Below are 24,597 nucleotides of genomic sequence, written 5' to 3'. Positions count from 1 at the left end.
CCCCCACCCCCTCCAAGTTTGCTTTTTTTCTTTGGGGAAAAAGTTTTTTCATTGTTATACAGTGTCTCATCACCACCACTTTACTATGCAGCTCTTACTCTTGGACTCTTGTCGTGCCAGTAATACCTAATCATATGTTCCTTTTATACACTTCTCTCTCTCTCATCTGTTTCAATGCCGTGTCCATTATTTATCCCATCCTTTCTTAGTTTCCCCACAACCCCTGTATCAGTCCTGTTCTATAACAGTGGCATTATATAGTATTTACCTTTTTGTGACTGATATCTTTCAGTTAGCATAATGTCCTCCAGGGTGACCCATTTTGTATATTTCATGGGTTCCTTGTTTTTCAGTGCAGCGTAGTATTCCATTGTGTGAATATACCACAGTTTCTCCATCTGTTTGTGTGTTGATGGTTGTTTCCAGCTCTTTGCTATTGTGAACAAAGCAGCAATAAACATGGGTGTGCATGTATCTGCTTGGGTGGCAGTTCTTGTTTCTTTAGGGTGTATTCCCAATAGTGGAATTGCTGGGTCAAATTGTAATTCTATTTCCAACTCTTTGAGAAACATTTGAGGTTTTTTGAGATCTGGCTTTATGTTTTAAATTTTACTCTCAACTCTTAAGTGGTTGAAATATGCTTAACAGTACTCACCCATTGTCTGTTTTTGGGATGGCCCATGAAAAAGTCTTTTTACATTTTTTTTAATGATTGTAGAATATATCAAAGGTGAATGATATTTCACAACACATGAAGATTACATGAAATTCCAATTTCATGTTACTGGGACAGAGCCTCACTATTTGTTTACATACTATTTGTGATTGTTGTTATACTACTGTGACAGAATAAGTAATTGGAAAAGAGATTCTATGACCTACAACACTTAAATATTTACTATTTGCCTTTTTACCAAAACTTTGACAACTCCTAGTTAAAAGCGTATTATTCATTCCTTAGAATTAAAAAACCTTCATGTTAAAAAAAACAAACCCCAACCTTCATGTTAATAGTGGTTTGCTCTATAAATAATTTTAAACATGAAAGGTTTCCTATCTATTAAGGCCATCCTTTTAAAGATGAGTTCTTCTTTACCATAGAAGTGATAATTGCTTCCTCTCTGTTTAAAGAATTAAACAAAAAAAAGAATTAAAAAGATGTTTAGTTTCACTAAGTATCAGAGCAATGCAAATGAAAATAATCCCATTTTATATTCAGGAGATAAGAAAATTATAAAAAGATAATTTTGATTGCCTCCAAAGATAGGAAGAATCAAAGGCTTTCATATTCTTAGAAGCAGGAGTGGTATCCACTTCCTAAACAACACACCTCTGGAAACTCTACGAACTTTGATAAATGACGATAGTTTGTTCAGAGGGTTGCTGTGAGATGTGCTTGACTCATTGGTAATCGACAACAGCCACCGCAGCGCATACTTGTAGTTCTAAGATCAGTGTGCAAAACTTTTTTGGAGAATGTGACTGTGTTCAAGAAATCAGACATGCAAATTACCAGTTCTATTTGGGTTATCTATCAAAGACACTCATGTTTACATAGTGAGATGTGTTCTAGAATGTTTACCACACAGCATTGTTTTAATGAAAAAGAAAATAGGACAAAAGCATGCCTATCAATAGGAAAATGGGTTAATAGTTGTATATGTATATTACAGAACATTGCACTCAACCCACCACCCACAAATAAGCCACAGCACTGCTGTCAAGTAAGTTCTTCATCGCTGTAGATATATATGGGAGGAGACTGAGACTATTGCACAGATCCATGTATTCATTCAACTGTGTGGATCATAATAAATCATGGATAACAGTGAGAAGACTGGAAATTCCAGAAGACTCAGCTGTGCTCACGTGGAACCTTTATGTAGACCAAGAAGCATTTGCTGGAAGAGGACAAGGAGATAGTTTAAAATCAGGAAAGCTATGTATTAGAAATGTTTCCTTTTTTTAAAAAAAAGTTTCCTTTTATATTCAGTATATATGTTGAGCAACTGGACTATATAACATGAAAACTGTGGCATCAGGTTTAGAGGAAGACTCAGCAGCAGCTTGCAATATGCAGATGACACAGCCTTTCTTCTGGAAAGTGGAGGCTTGACACAGTTACTGAAGACTAAGATGCATCTAACTTAAGCCATAGAATTTTAAGTCGCTTCATAGCCATCTGAAAGTTGAACTCCAAACAAGAACCAATGCTTTTGAGTGGTATTACTATCAAGGAGGATTGAATATACTATGGATAGCCAAAAGAACAAACAAAACAATCTTTGAAGAAGAGCTACCAGAGTGCTCTTTAGAGATAAGGATGTGAAACTTGACCTCATATACTTTGAGCATATTGTCAGGAGGAAGGACAGACAAGTTCTTGGGAAAGGTAGAGAATACACAATGAGAGGGAAGACTCTGACTGAAGAGCAGAAAGCAGGTAAAGATTGGATAGCCCTTCCCCATGATGCTTCTAGAGCCACACGAGCAGCAAGAGGTTTACTATTAATTGTTGACTCCAAGACTTTACTCACAATCGTGGTACCGAGAATGGGAAAGAAGGAAGGAAGCTGGAGAGTGGGGGAGGAAAAGAATATCCCCCAATTCAAGTCCAGGTTTTAGCCCAACAGTCCCAAGGTACAATTCCTCAACTAGTCCAGGCTCCAGTTTCAGTTTAGCAAATAGCTTTCCCTTCCGTCAAGCACAAGACAAGCAAAGCCTTTAACCATGGCCTTTATCTTAGGGCTCCTCTGATTACAGCTAGCCACAGCTTCTCCACCACCATCACCAGAATCTTGCCACCAGTCTTCCTCAAGATTGACTCAACTGACTGCTGGTCAGTTTGGGGAGCACTCTCTCTCTCTCTCTCTCTCTTAACTTAGTTCCACAGCTGTTGATGATTTGCAAGACAAGTGTCTGCATTTAAGGTAGTTGGAGACCAGAAAAAGCTAAGGTAATGGCTAAAAAGGCCAACTTTAAGCTAGCACTATAGACTCTCAATAAAATAGATAGATACTGTGACTGCAGCAATCCATTGCAGTACACTGAACATTAAGTTAGTTGTTAGATATGATGAACTGGGCTCAGGTAATTTAAAGTAGTCAAGAGTGTTACCAGTAGCTTTTAGTGTCTCTCAATAGATTACAGCAGTTTTATCTCTGATAATTCCACTAAAGGAAACCTTGTTTACTCTCAGGTATGTTTTTCTGTAGAGAAAATTTCACTGACAACTACTTGCTTTTTGATTAGGGCTGACAGCAGTGAATGTTTATCCGGTACCCAGACAACTCACTTCCCTAGAGCTTGCCCGGTAAGTATATATCATAAGAGGGATTCTTGTTTGAGTCTTAGTACTTAAGAAATGCATGAAGATACGCTGAGCTTCAAAGAATCTGAATGTGTTGAAATGTTTGTATAGCTTGGAGAAAGGTAAAAGGATGAGTGAAATTTTGTAGTCATGCTATTATTGTTAAAGGAAATGTCTTTTTGAAAATTCTAACAGGGAAGATACCTTCTTTGTGGCAGTAATTTTCTTTTTGTTGATTAAATCAGATCATTCCTGATTTTGTTAGATAATAGCTTTTTAAATTTTATTCTTTTCTCTTTCTTTGATACTCTCTTGAAATCTGTAGGTCCAGTTTTTGGAGGGAGATTAATTGTATTCAGATGCTCCCTCCCAGCTTCAGCTCTTTTTGAGTTTTGCCTCCTCAGTATTTCTCAAGTTTATACTCCAGACATACCTACCTAACCACTTCTCTTGCCTCCTAAATCTACATTACCACTCTACTCATTGAAGCCTGTATCATTTCTTGTTTAGACTTCTGTAACAGTTTCCTGATTTTTCTTCTTATTATTAATATAATACCCTCAACCAGACTTCCATGTAGCAATAGAATAATCTTTTTTTTATATGTATGAAAATTTTCTTTTTAAAAAAAGAAAATGAAAAAACAATTTATTTTTTTAAATGTTATTTTATTTCATTATTTTTTGTGTGTACCATCAAATCACATCTGACTGATACAGGAGGAGATTGTTCCTCCTTCTCCAGCAGAGCATCTGGTGGATTTGAACCATGTACCTCTGAGATTGCAGTGCAGCTTCTTGTCACTAGGCCACGAGCTCGCCAACAATTTACTTTTTATATTTAAAGTATAAAACTAGTTTCTCCACTGTTTATAAACCCTTCAGTGATCCTCCAGTACCTGCAGGATATACGTTTCTGAACATAATTTTTATCTGCTCCCAGTCTAGCTTGCCTGCCTTATCTCTTTACTCTTTCTCTCTATATCTGATGCCTCTGCATTACCAAACTGTTGATTATTCATCACACACACACACACACACACACAGTGTTTCCTGTCCTGTCTCTGTACAATAGCTCATGTTGTCATCTGTTGTTTGGAATGTCCTCCTCACCTCCGGCCATTGCACAGCATTCTTCAAATTCTAACCCAGATGTCATCCTCCTTAGGAAGCTCATCTTGATCTTTTACAGACAGCGTGCTCCTCTCCCGAGGCTATCACAGCAGTAACTGTCTTTCTCTTACAGTATTTCATTTGCCTCATTATACAGATAGCCGTGAGGCGTAGAGAACCCAAGTAACGTTTGAAAATAAGCTTTCCTTTATAAGTTCACTGTGTATGTAGTTCTTAACTAATTACTTTAGTTCCTGTTCTGAATTGTCTTTGTTCATGTCTGCCTCACCTTTTCCTATCATGTGTGTATGATCCCAGTAGTGCAAGTCAGATACTTTTTACCTTCTTTGAGCAGGCATCATAATCCAGTATTGTACATGTTCCTGTAATAGCACATAATATGTCCAAGGGGCATGTTCTGGGGATGCCCTGGACATAGTATTCCTGCCCTTTAGGAGCTTATGGGCTGACTAACAACGTAACGAGTTCTTTTCCTCATCTTAAATGCTATATTTAAATTGTTGTCCTCAGAAACCTGCTAGAATGTGTTCCTGACTGGGCCTGTGAAGCAAAGAAGATAGAAATATTAGATGTCAGCCATAATCTCCTCCCAGAGGTTCCCGTGAGGTATGTGTGTGTGTTTAAATGTCCATGTTATATAATTTATGTACATGTTTAAAAAGATGTCATTTTATTTTAAAAGTATGTTCATTTATTTTCTCACTGAATATGGAGTTCCAGCTAAATGCAAGGCAATTTGAGAGCTAAAATGCATCTAATAATGATAAAAATGGTCTTGTACCTCAAGGAACTTAAGAGGGTAGGAGAGGTAACATTTGCACAGACTAGTCCACTGACTCTGGTGGCCTAGTGGCAAGAAACTGCACTGCAATCCCGAAGGCATGTGGTTTGAGGCTACCAGCTGCTCCATGGGAGAAGGATGGGCAGTCTCCTCCTGTGTGATTAACTGCTTTTGAAAACCTGCCAGCCAGGTCAGCTATAGCTCGGTCCTGACTCAATGGTACATAACAACAGTGTGATAAATGATAGCCAGTACTGCTGGCATCAGTTGGTGATAAAATAGTAATAATGGATAATTATATTAGTTATTATGAATTGCTTTGAAAGAATTGGCAAAAAATAAGACTCCAGGAATTGATGGTATACCAGTTGAGACATATTTCAACAAACAGATGCTGCCCTAGATGTGTTCACCACATTTTGCCAAGAAGTCTGGAGGACAACCACTTGGCCAATTGACTGGAAGAAATCAGTATTTGTTTCCATTCCAAAGAAAGGTGGTCTGACAGAGTATGGAAATTATTGAAGATTCATCAACAGTCTGCATTATGCAAATGACACTTCCCTGCTTGCTGAGATGGAGGAGGACCTGAAGCACTTTTTGCAGAAGATCAAGGACTGCAGACTTCAATATAGATTGAGGCTCAATATCAAGAAAACAAAGATTCTTACCACTGGACCAGTTGGCAGTATCATGATAGATGGTGAAGAGATTGAGATTGTTAACAGTTTTAGTTTACTTGGATCCACAGTCAACACTCTTGGCACCAGCAGCCAGGAAATTTAAAAACGTACTGCAAGGGAAAGTCTGCTGTTAGAGAGCTCTCCAAAGTACTGAAGAGCAATGATGTCAGTCTGGAGACTAAGGTACACCTGATATAGGCCATGATCTTTGCAATCACTTGCTATGCATCAGAGAACTGAACAATGACTAAAGATGATAGAAGGAGAATTGATCCCTTTGAGCTGTGGTGTTGGAGAAGAGTATTGAATAGACTGCTAAAAGAACAAACAGGTTTGTCCTCGAGAGGGTGAAACCAGGCTGCTCCTTGGATGCAAGGATTCTGAAGCTTCGTCTGACATACTTTGGACATGTTGCAAGGAGGGACCAGTACTTAGAGAGGGACATCATGCTTGTGAGGATGGAAGGACAGCACAGGAGGGGAAGACCCTCTGTGAGATGGATTGATTCAGTGACTAGGGTAATGGGGTATGTCAGATACAGTGAGATTGGCACAGGGCAGAGCAGGGTTTAGGGCTGTTGTACATAGGGTCACTATGAGTTGCAGGTGACTTGATGGCACATAAAACAACAATTATGAGTTGGGCAGTATTCTGAGAATTTTTCCTTTATTATTTAATCCTTAATCATATGATGTAGGTGCTGTTATTCTCACCTTAAAACATATGTAGTAAATGGGTCCAGGTCACATACAACAAGGAAGTGATGGGAACTGGCATTTGGATGTAATCATTCTTGCTTTAGCATCTTCACTCTTAAGTCTCACTACACTCTATTTTGGAAATTCAGAACTTCGAGTAATGTTTAGCAGAGGAGATGGTGCTTAAGTTGATTATTGTCAGAGAGATAGTATTTCTGTAAATGGAGGCGAAGAGTAAGGTATTCAGGCAGAAAATGACAAACTGAAAAGCCCTAAGGTACAGCACATTGATTAGCACCAAAAGGAGTCTTTTAAAATTAAACTAGAAGCTTTGTAGCATACAGAGTATGTATGTAGCTATTAGAGTCTGTAGGAATCGAGCCTTACTTCAAGACCTGCCTTACTACTTAACGCATTGTGAGATTTCTGGCAGTTAGAGTTCTGTTAACCTGCCTGAGCTTTCATTGTTAAGTGGCCTAACAATTTTAAAACACATACTAAATAGTAGTTTTTATTATAAAAACTTTGTTACTGTTTTATATGAATCACTTATATTAATATTGATAAGTCATTTCATTGAGCTTTCATTGGTGCTGTCGATACCAAAGTCTAAACGGACTTTTTCTAAAAGTGGCTTGCCCTCTCCCCCTGCAGTTTAAATTTGTTCTGTGCTATTTTCTTTTTTTAATTCACCTTTTCCCAAAATGACTATCATGTCTGCCTTGAGAATAATGAATAAACCAAACATACATTTTAGGCTGCTTTCTTGGCTCAGGCACTTGTCCAGAATTAGGCTTTCTTGAAGACTGTGCTCCTCTTTATTGGATTCTGTTAACTATCTGAGGGCTGACTCAGAAGGAAGTATTCCAATGAAATTTTTATTTGGTTCTCTGTACTGTTCTTTGTTAGAATTCTGAGCAGCTTGAGTCTTAGAAAACTGATGGTGGGACATAACCGTGTGCAAAACCTTCCCATGCTGATGGAGCACATCCCCCTTGAAGTGTTGGACGTTCAACATAACTTACTCACCAGGCTGCCAGACACCCTCTTCTCCAAGGCCTTAAAGTAAGTAATGCAGACTAGGTCTTTTTTTAAGTAGCAGTGTGTTTGGTGAGAGATGAAGATATGTTTGCATTTTGAATATGAGAGTAAGATACAGTTTCTTGAGGTAGTAATCTTCAAAGTAAAGTTGAAAAATCACCACATACATTGAAGAACTTTTTTGTGTTTGTTGTAAACCATTTCAAAAAGGTTGAGAAGGTTGAAACTTTCATCTCAGAAAATGAATACAGTTCTGACTTTTTAAAAACCTTTGTACATTCTGATAGAGCTTCCTGCAGCAGTTTTCAGCTTTTGCATTGAAGACTAGAGGACATAACACCAAAGTTACTTCTTAATTGTTTCTAGCTTTATGAGGCTGTCACTAAGTAACATTTTCTATTTTCAGATATTTTTTTTTTAAATTCCTTCTTAGAAAACCATGTTCCAAATACGTTTGCTTTCTCATTGTAAAGTAAAAAGTAAAGTTGTAAAAGATAGACCCATAATCAGGGTTGTCTAATGTGTGTCACCTTTAAATGAAATCTAGTTTTTAGTTGTAACCTTCTATTATATGGAGAAGCGAGCTCTGTCCTCAGTTAGAAATGGAGACAACAAAGAGCCCCAGTCGTAGCTTGTGACAAAGCTCCAGGAGACACGCAGATGCATCCGGTCCGCACGTGTTCTCTGCTAAACAGCATGTACATCTCTTAATGTGTAAAACGTCTTTGGATTTTTTTTTCCTAAAAAGAAAATCTCTGGGAACTCCAAAACTTCCTTGAAAGAAATTTTCTTTATGACTGTGTGAAGTCTTGATATAGTAACATTTGTTAATTAACAGATGTTTGTTAGCAGTACATAATGCTACACATATAGTTGTAGTGTTAGTCTTTGTAAAAGAAGTTTACATCCTTACAATTTGGAGTGAATCATATTTATTTGAGTTTCTGCACAGGGCCCTTTTGGGGCTTACAAAAGGACCAGCAGACAGTGCCTTCAATGAATGTGAAAGCTAGTCACAGGCTTAGAGCACACAACATACGAAGAGTGAAAAATAAATAATAACATTAGCTGCTTTTTATTGAGCATGTTATACTGAGCACTGTGCTAGCAAATTTTTTAATCTTATGCTTTCATCTACTAGATGTATGAAAATGAAAATGAATTCTAGTACTCAGTGTAGACAAAGATGTATGCAAACAGGCATTCTTGTGTACTTCTTGTGGAAGCAGAATTTGCTATAGCCTTGCTAAAGCTCAAGTAAGCAAAAAATAAAAATGTAAATGTATGTGTTTCCTTTGACTGCATAAATTCTGTTGCCGTGAACCCTGCTTCTAGTACCTTCTAGATAAGGACACAAAGGTGCTCCCATGAAGATCAATAATAGCAAACAAATCACCTGTATATCCATTATTAAGGAATTATATGGCAAAATTATATGAAGGCATTAATAGCAGACAAGAATTGAAGGATATGTCTAGGTGAGATATATGTGACCATCTTTATGCCACAACTTTCTAGACTCATAGATATAAGGAGACACTATGTTGGGATTAAACCTGAGGAAGAGCCACCCACGCCTGTATTTGTTTCCTGTCTGCTCTACTTGCTTGAACTGAGTTAAAAAAACTTTGGGTTGAGTAGAATTGGAGAAAACTACCTGGAGAAAATGACTTCTGTCCTAGGATTGGGAGCACAGGAAGGTATGATAGTTTTATGTAAGAAGGCAATAAGTAAGTTAAAAGAAAATCTTTCTTTTAGTCTCAGGTACTTTAATGCATCTGCAAATAGTCTGGAATTTTTGCCCTCCGCCTGCTCTGGGGAGGAGAGTCTGAGTATGCTGCAGCTGCTTTACCTGACCAGCAATCTCCTGACAGACCAGTGTATACCTGTGCTGGTGGGACACCCACACCTTCGGATCTTGCACCTTGCAAACAACCAGCTACAGACCTTTCCGGCAAGGTAAATGCTTGTAAAATTGTGACCTTTGAGACACAGTAATATTGTCCATTTGTCAGACTGCTAGAGCTGTCTTTCTGCGTATTCTTGTTTCATGTTGAGTGAGTCACTAGTGGAATAGAAAAATACCAGCTTTGCAGTTTGTCCCCAGTTTTTATAAGTGTCTTATTTCTCTAATCCTGGTTATTATAGATAGACCAGTTGGCTTTAACAAACAAATTTATCTTATCATTTAGGAAGCTGGAAGTCTGACTCCGGGCATCAGCTCTCTCACTGTTATTCTGAAAGGAGGTCTTTGTCTCTTCAACTTCTGTTTCCTGGTTCTTTAAAGCTCTTCTTGTGTCTTGACATATATTTTACCCCATTTCTGCTCCGCTTGCTTGTTTAATCATTTTTAACAAAAATAATGACTCAGGTACACTCTACACTAATCCTGCTTCATTGACACAGCAAAAAGATAACTCATTCCCAAATGGGCCTAGAATCACAAGTTTAGAAGTTAAAATTCACAACACGTGTTTCAGGGGGATTTAATAAACATTAAATTACAATCAGTAACCAGAAATATTGTAGTTAAAATAGATTTGATCATTAGTTATAATTACCTCATTATGGGCTGACGTTGCTCAACCTAGAAATGTGCAGGCTTTAGGAAATAAACTCTGAAAACAAGTTTTTTTTTCCTTTCAGCACTGCTTTATAAAATGCAATTGAGTCTATTAATTTATTAATTGTACAGAAGAAATACCTGCTGTACGTGAGGTGCTATGTAAGACCAGGAAGGAAGAATAATGAAGTTATAGTCTGTCCTTTTTTTTTTAAGGCAGTTTACAAATCACATTTGGTTTTTCATTTACCATTCATAGACATTTTCTTTTATAATGTTATAATTTTACTCAAACATCCATATACATTTTATAACATTAATGATAGTTTAATTATTGTCTGATCAGTATATTCTATATTGCCTTTCCCTTCACACAGTGTATATATTTATGGCATTTTATTCCTTTCACTCACCCTTTCCAGTCCTGGGAACCATCTATAATTAAAACTGTGTGTAAGCCTCTTCTTAATTGTTTATAATAGTGGTCATGGACCATAACAGTCCCTTTGTGACTTCCTTTGGTTCCATAACATCCTCCACATGCATCCACGGTAAGCAGGTTTTTTTATGCTGCACACTTTATGTGGGGTTGCATCTGCTCTCCTGTGCTGTGTTAATTTCATTTATGGCTGTTCTTGTTTTCTCTATTACTGTTGTTTTAGTGTTGCCTAAGTCTTTATGATACTCCTCTTTTTCATTTTGATGAGACAGTTTGCTCATTTTCTTGGAGATTACCTGTCCTTAAGGAACATAAACTTGTAGACATACACAAACAATTGCATTGTAATGCAGTAAATGCAGTGTTAAATACACCACAATTTATAAAAAATTTTCATTGAAGCATTGCTCCCAATAGCCAAAAGGAGGAAAATACTTAAATGTCATCTAAGAGATCAAAGGATAAACAAAATATATACATAAAATATTACTCAACCATAATGCACACCTGTGTTTATTGCTGCTTTGTTCACAATGGCAAAGAGTTGGAAACAACCCAAGTGCCCATCAGCAAACAAATGGATAGCGAAGCTGTGGTATATTCACACAATGGAATACTATGCTACATTGAAAAACAAGGAACTCAAGAAATATTATGCAAAATGGGTGACCCTGGAGGACATTATATCTAGTTATAAAAGGACAACTACTGCATAATTCCACTGTTATAAAACAGGACTGACATCAGGTTTGGGAGGAAACAAAAAAAAAGGGGGGGGATAAATAATGTACACTACATTGAAACAGATGAGGGAGAGAACTGTTTAAAAGGGATATATTATTAGGTATTATTTGCGTGACAAGAGTTCAGAATAAGAGCTGCATAGTAAAGTGGATTGGGGGGGTTTTTTTACCATTGAAGGATTTTTTTTTTTTTCTTTTCAAAGAGAAAAGCGAACTGGGAGGGAAGGGTGGACAGGGAGGAAAATGTGTTAACAGTGAATGAATGGAAATCCAAGTCCTCTATAATCTTTCATTAAAATCTCAATTAAAAAAAATGTGACATGGATTCACCAGGAAAATAAAAGTATTACTCAACCATAAAAAGAAATGCAGTTCTGATTTATGAAATGTTAAAAGATTATGTTAAGATGAAATACCAAACCGCCAAACTCATTGCCACTGAGTTACTGCCAACTCATAGGACAAAATGAAACTGTCCTATAGGGTTTCCAAGGCCATAAATCTGTACAGAAGCAGGTGTCACATCTTTCTCCACAGAGTAGTTGGTAGGTTCAGACAGCTCGTCTTGCACAGCCACGCCTAACCCCTGTGCCACCAGTTCTCTTAAAGGATATATAGGACCTCTGTTTTGTCTCTCCAGCCTCCAATGAATCTGTAATTATTATTTCACATAAAAAGCTTTGGTGGTACTTGTTTAAATGCACACAGAACTAGCAGCAATGCACAGCACTTGGGTGATTTCCCAAAGGAAGAATTACCTAGAAGCATGAGTTAACCAAGTTCTCCGGCAGGCTCAGCTGTTTGTCAGTTTCAACTCAAGGCAAGGAGAGTTTCATAGACTAATAGTAAAGAGAGAAGTATAATAGTAAATAAAGAGGAAAATGTTTACAGTAGGAAGAATGAAGAAACAGACCAGTGGAAGGATAGCAGCATGTGGGCTCTGGAGGGAGGTGAGAGTGGGAGTACTTTGTACTCAGACAGCTCCCAGTGAGCTGCCTTCACTCAGCTGCTGATTGGTATACAGATTAACTATTTGTTTCAGATAAAAACAACTTGGCAGCACTGGAAACTGGACTTACTTTACAGATAAAAAAAAGGTTTATGAATAAATTGTTAGAACATTTATTGTAAAAAATAGAAAGAGGCATACTAAATAGTATCATAATTGGGAATTGTTTAAATAAATTAGGAGAAATCCTTGTAGTGAACCACTCTTCACACTAACACTTCTCAAAGTTCCTTTTACAAAAATTAGCCTCCCATGCCTTTAGATATCTCCTGTATGAAATGAGTACACAATAGTTTTGTGGATTTATTATTAATTTCAAAATAATACTAACTAGGTACTATTTTTTGTGAGAATTATAAAAAATAATCACTCAGATTATTCTTCATAGAACTTAATTCCCTCATGGAGAAAGTCTTGAGGCCGACATTTTAGATTATATTGTGGAGAAGTCCTTCTCCCTGCCTGCCTTCAGGTCATTTCCACTCAGAGTGACCTTTCATAGGGTTTCCGAGGTTGTAAATCGCAGCGGAAGGAGACTGTTCATCTTTTCCCCACAACCAGCAGTGGGTTCATGCTGGTGAGGCATGGCCTGTGGGTTAGCCCCGCGCTCTCTGTGGACTGAGCTGCCAGATCTCCTGGACGAGTGTTCAGTGACAGGACATACTGTTGCAAAAGAACACTTGCCTGGCCGCTGCTTATTTTTGATGCACTATGGTATTTTTGTGTTTTCTTTTGTTTTTCCAGCAAACTAAATAAATTGGAGCAATTGGAAGAACTGAACCTAAGTGGCAACAAGCTGAAAACCATTCCCACGACCATAGCAAACTGTAAAAGGCTGCATACTCTTGTGGCACATTCCAACAATATCAGCATTTTCCCAGAAATACTGCAGTTGCCCCAGATCCAGGTACCTGTATGTGCTGGAATGCTTTCCTTAGGAGAAAAATGCAGCATTGGGAATAAGATTGTTCTCTTCTTATAAGGAATGAAATTAAATACTTCTTTGGAGATAACTGGAAATTGAATGTTTGGGAGTATAAGATGACCTTTCAGTGTTGTATTTATTTTGCTTTGACGTCTCCATTTGTTTTGCCAGTTTGTGGACCTAAGTTGCAATGACCTGACAGAAATCCTGATTCCAGAAGCACTGCCTGCTACATTACAAGACCTTGACCTGACAGGAAATACAAATCTAGTTCTGGAACACAAGACCCTCGACATCTTTAGGTGGGAGCAGTCCCGAGACTGACTTTATGTGTGCCCTCTTAGTCTCATCAGTAGTGTGTGGTCTTCTTAAACTTGGTGGAAGTCTTAATTACGTAAAGGAATAAACTGGGCAGAAAGCTGCCGTCAGACCATTTACCTTAGGGCTTTGGCCAACAAACCGAATCCTTTTTACATGACCAGAATAGCTATTTTAGTTGGCAAAGATCACATTATATCGGAGAGAGAATATAAATTCATTCATTGTACCGTGACTTCATTATTTGTATCAATAATAATAAGTAGACCTTTGACTAAAATGTCAAATCTTGTTGTGCTTGGTTTTCTGTTGACATGAATGGCAGTAGTTGGGTTGGGTTTTGGCACCTCTTTCTTCTGCCCACTTCCTTGCTAGCTCTTGCTTGGCCAGTGCTTCAGCGCACCAGTGTCATTCATTGTATTTGGAAAGTAATCCTGGCCCATCAATAGATTATTTCATAAAAATATAGATTGTTGGGATAATGTTGTAAAATACAGAGGTGGACAAGGTTTTATCTTTCCTCCTTCTACCTTCCACAGCCATATCACAACTCTGAAAATAGATCAGAAACCTTTGCCAACCACTGATTCTACAGTCGCATCAACCTTCTGGAGCCATGGACTGGCTGAAATGGCTGGGCAGAGAAATAAGTGAGTATGTCAGTCATGGATTCTGAGAAAGGAAAAAGTCAGGCCCCCATGTGGGAGCCAGTCTGGTGCTCACAGTTACGTCTGTTGTTCTCCTGTTGCACATAAATCACAGAACATCATCATCAGATGAGATCCTCTGAAATCATGATAAAGTGAGGCAGAAACCACATCAACGGGAAGCCCACACAGCACCCAACTCCCCATCTCTTTGCTAAAGTTGGTGGCTGCTGCAGCTTTATCAGTTATGGCTTGATCCCCATTAACCTCCTTTCCCCTAGAAATAAGATTTGTTGTGATAGCCCCAACCTGTGACAGCATCAGTCTAGTACAGTTCCCTATTTACTTGGGCTCTCCCCAAAAACTATCCAAAAAAAGCATTTGAGTCCAAATCCTGTAACTGATGTTTTCCAGTACACTCCTGTCTGTGCATTCCCAGGCTCACTTTGCTGCAGTGAATAATAGAGCCACCAGTTCAAGTACAGGTATGAGCCTGGTGATCTTGAGCAGAAAGATGCTGACAGTGTTGTTTGCTGCTGTGAGGCCCATTCGCAATCATGGAGACCCTCTCTGATAGTGTAGAATTCCTTCCTCATACATGGTCCTAGGTTGTCCTTCTTACAGGTGCAGGTTGCCAGATCTTTTCTCAGTGCTGCTAGGTTCAAACTGTTGACCTTTTGGTAGCCATTGCACACCCGGGTTCTTCTGCTGACAGTGTTGTTAGATGTCATCAGGAAGACAGTGACTCCATGTTCAACACAATCAAACACTCCCCAGTCCTGTGCCATCCTCAACAATTTTATTTTACGTTTGATTTTATGTTCTATGTTATGAGCCCTTTGTTGCAGTCATTCAAATGGACTGATACAAAAGAGGGGGAAAGATCATCCTCTTTCAGTGACCCTTTGCTTTTACCTAGCATGAAATCCTTCTCCAGGGGCCAGAAGGGACTGGCCCCTTCTGATAATATGTCCAAAGTGTGTGAGGCAAAGTCTCAGCATCATTACTTCTAAGGAGCATTTTGGCTGTATCTGTTCCAAGACAGATACCTATGTTGGGAGCTGTTTGTTCTTCTGTAAATCCATGACTTGTTCATTATTCTTTGCCAATATCATAATTCAGGGGCATCAGTTCTTCTCCAGTCTTCATTATTCATTGTCTAGGCACTTGAAAATACTATGACATAGTCAGGTACACTTTTGACTTCAAAGTGACATCTTTGCTTTTTCAAACTTTCAAAAGATCTTTTGCAGCACATTTGCCCAATACATAACACTTGATTTCTTGGATTGATTGTGGATCCAAATAAAAGAAAATTTTGACAACTTCAGTCTTTTCCTACTGGTCTAGTTGTGAAGATTTTCGTTGTCTTAGTTTTGAGGTGCAATCCATATTGGAGGCTGTCATGTTGGACCTTTTGTCATTAAGTATTTCAAGTTCTTTAGTTCAGCAAGCAAGCATGTGTCATCTGTTTGTCACAGATTATAAATGAGTCTTCCTTTGATTATGATGCAGTGTTTGCCACATAGTCCAGCTTTTAAAATCATTTGTTCAGTATGCACAGCGAATAAATATGAGGAAAGGACACAATCCTGATACATATCTTTCCTGATTTTAAACCATGCTATATCCCTGTTTTATTAAAAATTACTATTTCTTAGTCCATGCATAGGTTCCAAATGAGCACAGTTAGGTTTTCTGGAATTCACATTCTTCATGTTAACTCTCACTTATGTTGACAATGTAAGTTCTCAGCAGTAAAAGAAGGCATTTTCTCTCCAGCCCTGGGCAGCATTGCAGACAGTGTGTTTGTACTGTCTACAAATGTAGTTGGTTGCCCCTTTTCCTTAGGGTGTGTACCTTGAGGTGCTGTTTAATTGTCTTACCTAGGGACTGTTTTCATACATGGGTTGTGATTTATTACTGTTCTCTACTCCTAACTAGTACTTTTAAAAGGAAGGCTCTTTGAAGAATTAATCATTTGTCGATAACTTCTGATGTCCTTTCTCATGTGTCCGTTGTAGGCTGTGCGTATCTGCCCTGGCTGTGGATAACTTTGCAGAGGGGGTGGGAGCTGTGTACGGCATGTTTGATGGGGACCGAAATGAGGAGCTCCCACGCCTGCTGCAGTGTACGATGGCAGATGTGCTCTTAGAAGAGGTCCAGCAGTCAACAAACGACACCGTTTTCATGACTAACACCTTCCTGGTATCTCACAGGTAAGCAGGTGGGTTGAATGATCCCTAACTCAGTTCTATTTTAGAAAACTAAGTTTCTTTAAATCAGAAAGTTATTGTCTAAATTACAGAAACAAGACCATATAGAGATCTTGCACCCACCCACGTGATCTATCTTTCTGTAAGCAGGAGTGTAAAGATTTTTGCCACGGTTTTTGGGTCAGGGAAACGTAAAATTTATGTGGAAAAAAATAAAATTATGTGCAAAAGGGAGGTGTGTATGTATGAGCGTGCGCGGGCCTTGGTATAGTTGAAGGAAGAAGTGTCCTAAATCTTTTGTAAGATTCCAGAGTCAGTGACCTGTGAAAGGTTCACAAGCACTGACCAGATTCATGTATTTGAATACTTCTTGTTGGAGATTTACTCCCCTAATCTCATTAAAGTCTAAACTGCTTAAGAGCAAAAGCCCTAGACAGGGAAAGGCAGTACACAATAAGGAATTGATTAGACATTGTAATTTAACTGATTTCATTAATTTTATTAAGTGGTAAGTGATCCTGTAAAACAGAATGTCTAAAAAAATGGCTGAATGAAAAGCCATAATGGTTTATAAACTTTCATGCATGTGTATATAAAAACTGTAATTTTTAAAAAGGCTTAAATAACCAATTATTGAATTACTGAAAGTCTGGCTTAGTGGCTGTTGGAGCATCTTGCACATCGTTTGGGCTGTATAAAGGCGCTGCACAACCCAGAGGCCATACATTTGAATAATGAACGTTGAAAGAGGACAACTTCAATGTGAACTCGATCTGTCGTAATACTATAAAGGAGAATGAACAGGGATGATGCCATTAGGAGGAGAAGTTATTTTTCAGTATTAGGATTGAGCTGAGGACTTGGCAATGTTAAGGGTTTGAGAAAGAGAATCCAGGAAAGCATCTCTAGAACCAAGGACCATGCCCAGCATTTTTTCATACTGTGTCTTGTAAGTACTGGAGGGTGGGGGTGGGGGTGGCTAGAGGCTGTTGAGCAGTTGAGTAGGTCCTTGCCCCTCAGAGAGACCCTGTCCTGCACCCTCCTCACAAGCTTTCCATGCCCCTTGCTGCAGTCAGTGACAGTCCATCTCCTTAAGGGTCTTCTCTTTCTCTGACCCTCAGCTTTCCCTCCATGAAATCTTTTTCCAAGGACTGGCCTCTCCTGATAACATGCCCAGAGTACGTGAGACAAAGTTCCACCATGCTTGCCTCTAAAAAGTGCAGTGGTTACACTTCCTGCAAGACAGATTTGTTATTTTGACAGGCTGTGGAATATTCAGTACTCTTCACCAACATTATAGTTCAAAGACATTGATTTTTCATTTAGCATTCCCTGGAAACTTGTTCTTTAAAAAATGGAAATGATTGGAACAGTTCCTTGACTACTGAACCAGAAACTCTGGATGTGGGGCCCAGTAATCTGTGTTTTAATACTCCTACAGATGACTCAGATATGGTAAGGGTAAGAATCAAGAACTAGTAAATTAAGTTCCTAGTCTTCCCTTTACCGTGATTTTGCTTTCTGTGGTTTTAGTCACCTATGGTCTGAAACTATTTAAATTGCACGCTGACCTGAGTAGTGTGCTGAAATCTACCAGTTTTCGGCATCCACTGGAAATCTTGGAGTTCCTCCAAGGATAAGAGGAGATAGGAAGATGACATCAGTAACCTACGTTAAGCAGATGACACAACCTTGCTTACTGAAAGTAAGGATTTGGAGTGATTTATAAGATCAAAAGACTAGTCATCAATATGGACTTCATCTCAGTATCAAGAAAACAAAATCCTCATAATGTTAGGTAAAGAAAAGATTGAAATTGCCAACAATTTCCTCTTACTTGGATCAATACCCTTGGTACCAGCAGTCAGGGTATCAGAAGTTGTATTCCATTGTACAATTTTGCAGTCTGGAACCTCTCCAAAGTCCTAAGGAGCAGTGATACTAGCTTGAAGACTTAAGGTGTGTCTGATTCAAGCTGTTGTCCTTTCATTCATTTGCTATGCATCTGAGATCTGGACTAATGAATAAATAAGATGACAGAAGAAAAATAGATACTTTTGAGTTGTGATATTGGAGAGGAGTACTGACTATCTCATGTAGTGCCAAAAGAATAAACAGATCTGTTTAATGAGGGTGCAGGCAAGTGTTTCTTAGAGACAAGGATGATGAATCTTTGTCTCTTATACTTTGGACATGTTGTCAGGAAGGGCTGTTCCTTGAAAATACTCATGCTTGGAAAGGTGGAGAGTCAGTGAAAGAGAGAAAGACCATCAGTGAGATGGATTGATGGGGGGGTGACTGCAGCAGGAGGCTCTAGTGAAGTGTGTCAGAGATGATGAGGCTGGTGGAAGATAGGCTGCTCTGAGTCATACACAACTGAGCGCACATAACAACACAACTGCAATTACAGTTGATGATAAGATACACACGGAAGCAATAAAGATAGATGGCTCTTTGTTCTTCCCTGCACCTTACCCTTTTTGAAAAGTTCTTTATACAGTCCACTAAGAGTGGAATGCAACCTTATCTTCAGCAGCTTCACCCACAGCACCTACAGGTGGGCAAGAATAGGCCGGATCCTAATCACATGGCAGAAAAACAAACCATTTACCTCTGTCCTTCTGAAGGACCATCATAGATAAGTTTGCAAAACTGATGTTTAAAGCACATCCCATTTTTTTCTAAAACTGGCTTCCATGTCTTCATTTTCTTTTCTTTCAAAACAGAAAATTAGGAATGGCTGGCCAGAAGTTAGGCTCCTCTGCTCTCCTGTGTTACATCCGACCTGATACTGCCGATCCAACAAGTAGTTTTGGCCTGACGGTGGCCAACGTTGGCACATGCCAAGCCGTCTTGTGCCGGAGTGGGAAACCAGTACCCCTCTCTAAAGTCTTCAGCCTGGAGCAGGCTCCAGAGGAAGCGCAGAGGGTCAAGGACCAAAAGGCCATCATAACAGAGGTACATCGTGTTTCCTACCAGTGACTTCTACCCCTACATCCGGCATATGCTGTCTTGAGAGATCTAGTTTCTTCCTTGACTTAGTTTAGATAAAGCTGTTGCACTCTCTTACCCCTGTCAGCGAAAGCTAGGGGGGGAAAGCACAACAAACCAACCTGTTGGCATTTCCTGTGGTACCTTATAAACTGTCTCACTCAGAAAGATGATTTGTTGACAGGACATTAGTGGGTGGTAGGAGACCATCCTGAGGGGCAGGTGCTGGTCATTGTTGACCTCCTGTGTCAGAGTAGGATGGCTCCGTGGGGTTTTCAAGGCTGAGGCCTTTCAGAGACATACTGCCAGGCCTGTCTTCCAAGGCAGGTAGGTTTGAATTACCAAGTTCAGGTGCACAACCATTTGTACTACCTAGGAACTTGTTAGTGACTAAAAATATGACAAGGCAAAATTACAAATTTTTAAAAATCCTAATTTGTAATCCTTTAAATGCATAACTGGCATGTAAAATTAATGTAAATACCTCTTTTAGTTTTTCAGACTTACCTGGTTATTTGCAATCAGTAAAGAGTGCTGTATTTTGGCATCACTTCAATGTCAGCTTCAAATGCAAAGCTTCAGAGTATTTTCCTGCTTATTCTTTGCATGGTTTAGTGTGCACAGTGTTGATATTTTTATTTTAAATAATGAAGATCACTGTTTCTATTATATAACTTTCCCCCATTTTAGGAACTCAGCATAATATTCTTGTTTTCAAAGTTACAGTAGCGATTATATGTGAAAAGTTTACTGCAAAGCAAGTTCTGTATAAGGAGAGCCCACTTTAGGGTCCCTCTATTGAAGCATAGACCCCAAAGGTATCATCATAACATGTTTGTTACTATTAAAAAATAAAACAAACTCAGAGTCATTGCTGTCAAGTTGGATCTGACTCAGCTGATCCTCTGGTTGGTTTTCACGAACTCTAAATCACAGAAGAGGAGACTGCCCGTCTTTCTCCCATGGAGCAGCTGTTGAATTCAAACAGTGCACCTTTAGGATAGCGGGCAAGTCTCTACCTACTAGGCCACCAGGGCCCTCTAAGCTTTGAGACCATTGGAATTCTAGAAATATAAGGCATTAATCTCAGATCTTTTAAGAGATGAAAGATAGAATAGAATAGTTTGGCCATTCTGTTTTTCCACTGTTTAGAATTTTTCTTGTGAAATCTGGACCTCGCCCTGCCCTGCTTAACCCTCACTCTCTGCCATGCTCAAGCCCATTGTTTTTGTCATAGGATCAGTCCATCTCTTTCAAGGTTTTTTCCTCTCTTGTTGACACTCTTCCTCTCCCAGTGTTGGATCTTTTTCCAAGAACCAGCCTCTCCTGACAACATGCCCGAAGTATATGAGACCAGGTTTCCCCATCCTTTCCTCTCAGGAGCACTCTAGTTGCACTCCCTCCCAGGCATACTTGTTTGATCTTTTGGCCATCCATGGTGTACATAATACTCTTCACCGACCCCGTAATTCAAAGGCATCAATTCTTCTTCAGCCTTCCTTAGTCATTGTCCAGTTTTCAGAAGCATTGCTGTTGCTGTTCTGTACTGCCAAGTTGAAACTGACCCATAGCTGACCCCCTGGGAGGTTTTCAGAGGCAGTAACTGCACAGGAGGTTGCCCATCCTTCTCCTGTGGAGCAGCTGGTGGATTTGAACCAAGTGCTCGCGGGATCGCAGCCCAGCTTCTTAGTAAAAGGCCACCAGAACTCCAGAAGCATTGTTATGTATCATTGAGTTGCCTGTGACTCATATTGACCCTGCCCTATCCTAATAAGCCATTCTCACTGACTCAGGCAAACCTAATCCCATTGCCCCAGTTACCATGTCAATTAAAAATACCAAGGCTTGGTGCTCGCTTCAGCAGCACATATACTAAAACTGGAACGATACAGGGAAGATTAGCATGGCCCCTGCGCGAGGATGACACATAAAAATACTAAGGCTTGGATCAATTGCACCTTATTCTTTAACTTGACATCCTTGCTCTTTAGCACTTTAAAGAGTTCTTGGACAGCAAATTTCTCCAGTGCAACATATCTTCTGACTTCTTGACTGCTGCTCCTATAGATGTTGTGCACCCAAGTAAAATGAAATTATTGACAATTTCAGTCCTTTCTATACCTATCATGATGTTGCTTATTGATCCAGTGGTAAGGACTTGGGTCTTCTTGATATTGAGATGTAATCCCTCATCCCAGTTGAAGGCTGTAGTCTTTGGTCTTCAGTAAGTGCTTCAATCTTCTATACATTCTGTAAGCAAGGTTTTGTCATCTACATAACACAGGTTATTGATGAGCCTTCCTCCAGACTTGTTGCTATATTCTTATGTTCAGCTTCTTGAATAATTTACTCAGCATACAGATGGAATAGGTATAAAGAAAGGATGCAGCTCTGAGGCATATCGTTCCCATTTTTAACCCATGCAGTGTTCCCTTGTTCTGTTCAGACAAGTTTCTTAGCCTATGTAAAGGTTTTGCATGAACTCAATTAAATATACTATGATTCCCATTCTTCTCATATTTATGCACTCCATTTCATTTTTTACTACTTTGAATTTTCCTCAGTTCATACTTTGTACATTCATTCTCCAGTGGATGTTTGCTGCTGTTTCTTCTCATTTTGTGTCTTGCCACATGAGCACATGGAAGTCCTTGAGTGGGTAAAAGCTTTACTCCGTTCATGGCATTATAGTAGACTCTTGAGTTCTTCCCTAGTCATGTCTGGGTGCCTTTCAACCCGAGGGGCTCCTCTTGTGTCACTGTATTCAACAGTGTCCTTCCGTTATTCCTCAGGTTTCCTGAAACTTGTCCCCATGGGCAGCCCTGCTAGTACGATTTTCCTAACCATCTGATAGCTTTCTGAGTCTTTTCAGCCATAACTCTGCATTTGATGAGAAATAATTTTTCTGATCCTTGGCTTCTCTGAGTTAATGATACTTGTGTTTATTGTATTAATAGTAACTTAAGGATTTGTCTGGTCTGTACATCATCATAGATCAAGTAACTTTGAAACGGCAGAGCCTTTTAGTCACTTCATTCATTCCTTTGAACCATTGCCTATAACCGTCTTTTTAGAATTTCATACATTTGTTTTCATAACTCCACTTCAGGTTATACAGGTTATAAGAAAAAGTTGTAGCGCATGTTATTTTACTGTAAATTCCTAAGCACTGCAATATAGATAGATGTAAAAGCTGCCTTTTTCTCAAATGTTGTGTTCTGCTTCTCTGTAGGACAACAAAGTGAATGGGGTAACCTGCTGTACCCGAATGCTGGGCTGTACATACCTCTACCCCTGGATCCTCCCCAAGCCCCACATTTCTTCCATTCCACTAACCATCCAGGATGAGTTGCTGATTCTGGGAAACAAAGCATTGTGGGAACACTTGTCATACACAGAAGCTGTTAATGCCGTGCGTCATGTACAAGACCCCTTAGCAGCTGCCAAGAAGCTGTGCACTCTGGCGCAGAGCTACGGTTGTCAGGACAATGTTGGGGCCATGGTGGTTTATTTGAACATCGGTGAGGAAGGTTGCACTTGTGAAGTGAATGGGCTAAGCCTCCCAGGTCCTGTGGGATTTGCCTCGACAACCACCATCAAGGACGCCCCCAAACCAACCACTCCCTCCTCCAGCAGTGGGATTGCCTCTGAGTTCAGCAGTGAAATGTCCACCTCAGAAGTGAGCAGTGAAGTGGGATCCACGGCTTCTGATGAGCATAACACTGCTGGCCTGGATACAGGCTTGCTCCCAAGGCCAGAGCGGCGCTGCAGCCTTCATCCAACACCCACCTCTGGGGTTTTTCAGCGCCAGCCTTCTTGTGCTACGTTCTCGAGTAATCAGTCTGACAATGGCCTGGACAGTGATGATGACCAGCCTGTTGAAGGCGTCATAACAAATGGCAGCAAGGTCGAAGTAGAAGTAGATATCCATTGCTGTAGAGGAAGGGATCTTGAAAATTCTTCTACTTTTACAGAGAATTCTACCCCATGTCCTGAGGAACATGCTAGAGGCTTGTTTTTTGGCATCCGAAGACAGAACAGTGTGAATAGTGGTATACTCCTACCAGTGAGCAAGGACAAGATGGAATTGCAGAAGTCTCCCTCCACGTCCTGCCTCTATGGAAAGAAACTCTCCAACGGCTCTATTGTCCCCCTAGAAGACAGCCTGAACCTCATTGAAGTGGCCACAGAAGCACCCAAGAAGAAGACTGGCTATTTTGCGGCCCCAACCCAGCTGGAACCAGAGGATCAGTTTGTTGTACCTCGTGACCTGGAAGATGAAGTGAAGGAGCAAATAAAACAGCACCAGGAAAGCAGGCCGGAGCCCGAGCCCAGTGAAGAGGATCGGACCGAACTCCCGGAGGAATTTGACACGGCGCTGTAGTTCTCCCCAGGCTCAGCATTACTGAGGCTGTGTTGGTGCCGGGGTGGGAACTCCAGAGGCATTTGTGCCTCCATATTTCTCAACCATAGATGAAAGGAATAGAACTCAGAGCCAAAAAAGGTGAGAGCTATCAGGGTTTTGCTCTGCATAAGCTAGTAGCCACTCTCAGTGTTAAGTTTTGCGTTTAACCTGTGTTGGAATTCTCAGAATTGCTGGGAAGGAAGCAGATTTTATTCTGCGTCAGTCCTACCACCTGCCATTAACCCTTTCTCTCCTAGGATAACTTTGAGAATTTGCCTGCCTGGGCAGGAAAGGGACTATTTCTGTGGAGGAAATTACTGAAAATTGATTCCCTTTACTAATTGCTGCTGATGGATCTCTGTGACAGAGAAATCACCTTATATCTCAACCTAACTGATGGGATGTGATGTGACCAGTCACATGGCTTTTCATTCTTCTCTACGAGAATACAGCCTATCAAAATGATGTTTATTGAAAATGTAGAACCAATCAAACAGATAACTTATGTATGTAATGTAATGAGAGCACTTTTCATTGACTGTGAACTTTTTTTTTTTTTAAATCTGCACTCGAGCCAATCTTCTTAGAGGCAGCCTGGCACCTCTGTCCAAGGGAGAGAGAACCAGGTGATGTGAGGGTATGAGGAAGGGCCGTGGGAAAGGGGTTTTCCCGAAGATCACGAGAGGAGTTTGAGG

The 24,597-nt window shown here is 39.8% G+C and overlaps 1 protein-coding gene across 2 annotated transcripts in view; it reads left to right on the top strand.

Annotated features, from left to right (window-relative positions):
* PHLPP2 (PH domain and leucine rich repeat protein phosphatase 2) overlaps positions 1 to 23,881 on the top strand; it is a 77,218-nt gene extending 53,337 nt beyond the window's left edge. Inside the window, exons 10-19 of one of the 2 annotated variants that reach the window (XM_006878629.1) lie at positions 3,253 to 3,313; positions 4,954 to 5,049; positions 7,515 to 7,670; positions 9,405 to 9,605; positions 13,145 to 13,307; positions 13,497 to 13,627; positions 14,183 to 14,293; positions 16,315 to 16,509; positions 19,233 to 19,464; positions 22,730 to 23,881. In XM_006878629.1, the coding sequence (XP_006878691.1) occupies positions 3,253 to 3,313; positions 4,954 to 5,049; positions 7,515 to 7,670; positions 9,405 to 9,605; positions 13,145 to 13,307; positions 13,497 to 13,627; positions 14,183 to 14,293; positions 16,315 to 16,509; positions 19,233 to 19,464; positions 22,730 to 23,881 (2,498 nt within the window). The remainder of the gene's footprint in view (positions 1 to 3,252; positions 3,314 to 4,953; positions 5,050 to 7,514; positions 7,671 to 9,404; positions 9,606 to 13,144; positions 13,308 to 13,496; positions 13,628 to 14,182; positions 14,294 to 16,314; positions 16,510 to 19,232; positions 19,465 to 22,729) is intronic. The other variant, XM_006878630.1, reaches the window with a different exon arrangement.
* The last annotated feature ends 716 nt before the right edge of the window (positions 23,882 to 24,597 follow it).

This window comes from Elephantulus edwardii, unplaced genomic scaffold, assembly GCF_000299155.1.
Source record: "Elephantulus edwardii isolate Elephantulus edwardi_28Jun2011 unplaced genomic scaffold, EleEdw1.0 scaffold00001, whole genome shotgun sequence".
Lineage (NCBI taxonomy): Eukaryota > Metazoa > Chordata > Mammalia > Macroscelidea > Macroscelididae > Elephantulus > Elephantulus edwardii.
The sequence above is the reverse complement of the archived record's forward strand: the minus strand, read 5'-3'. Positions and strand labels throughout refer to the sequence as shown.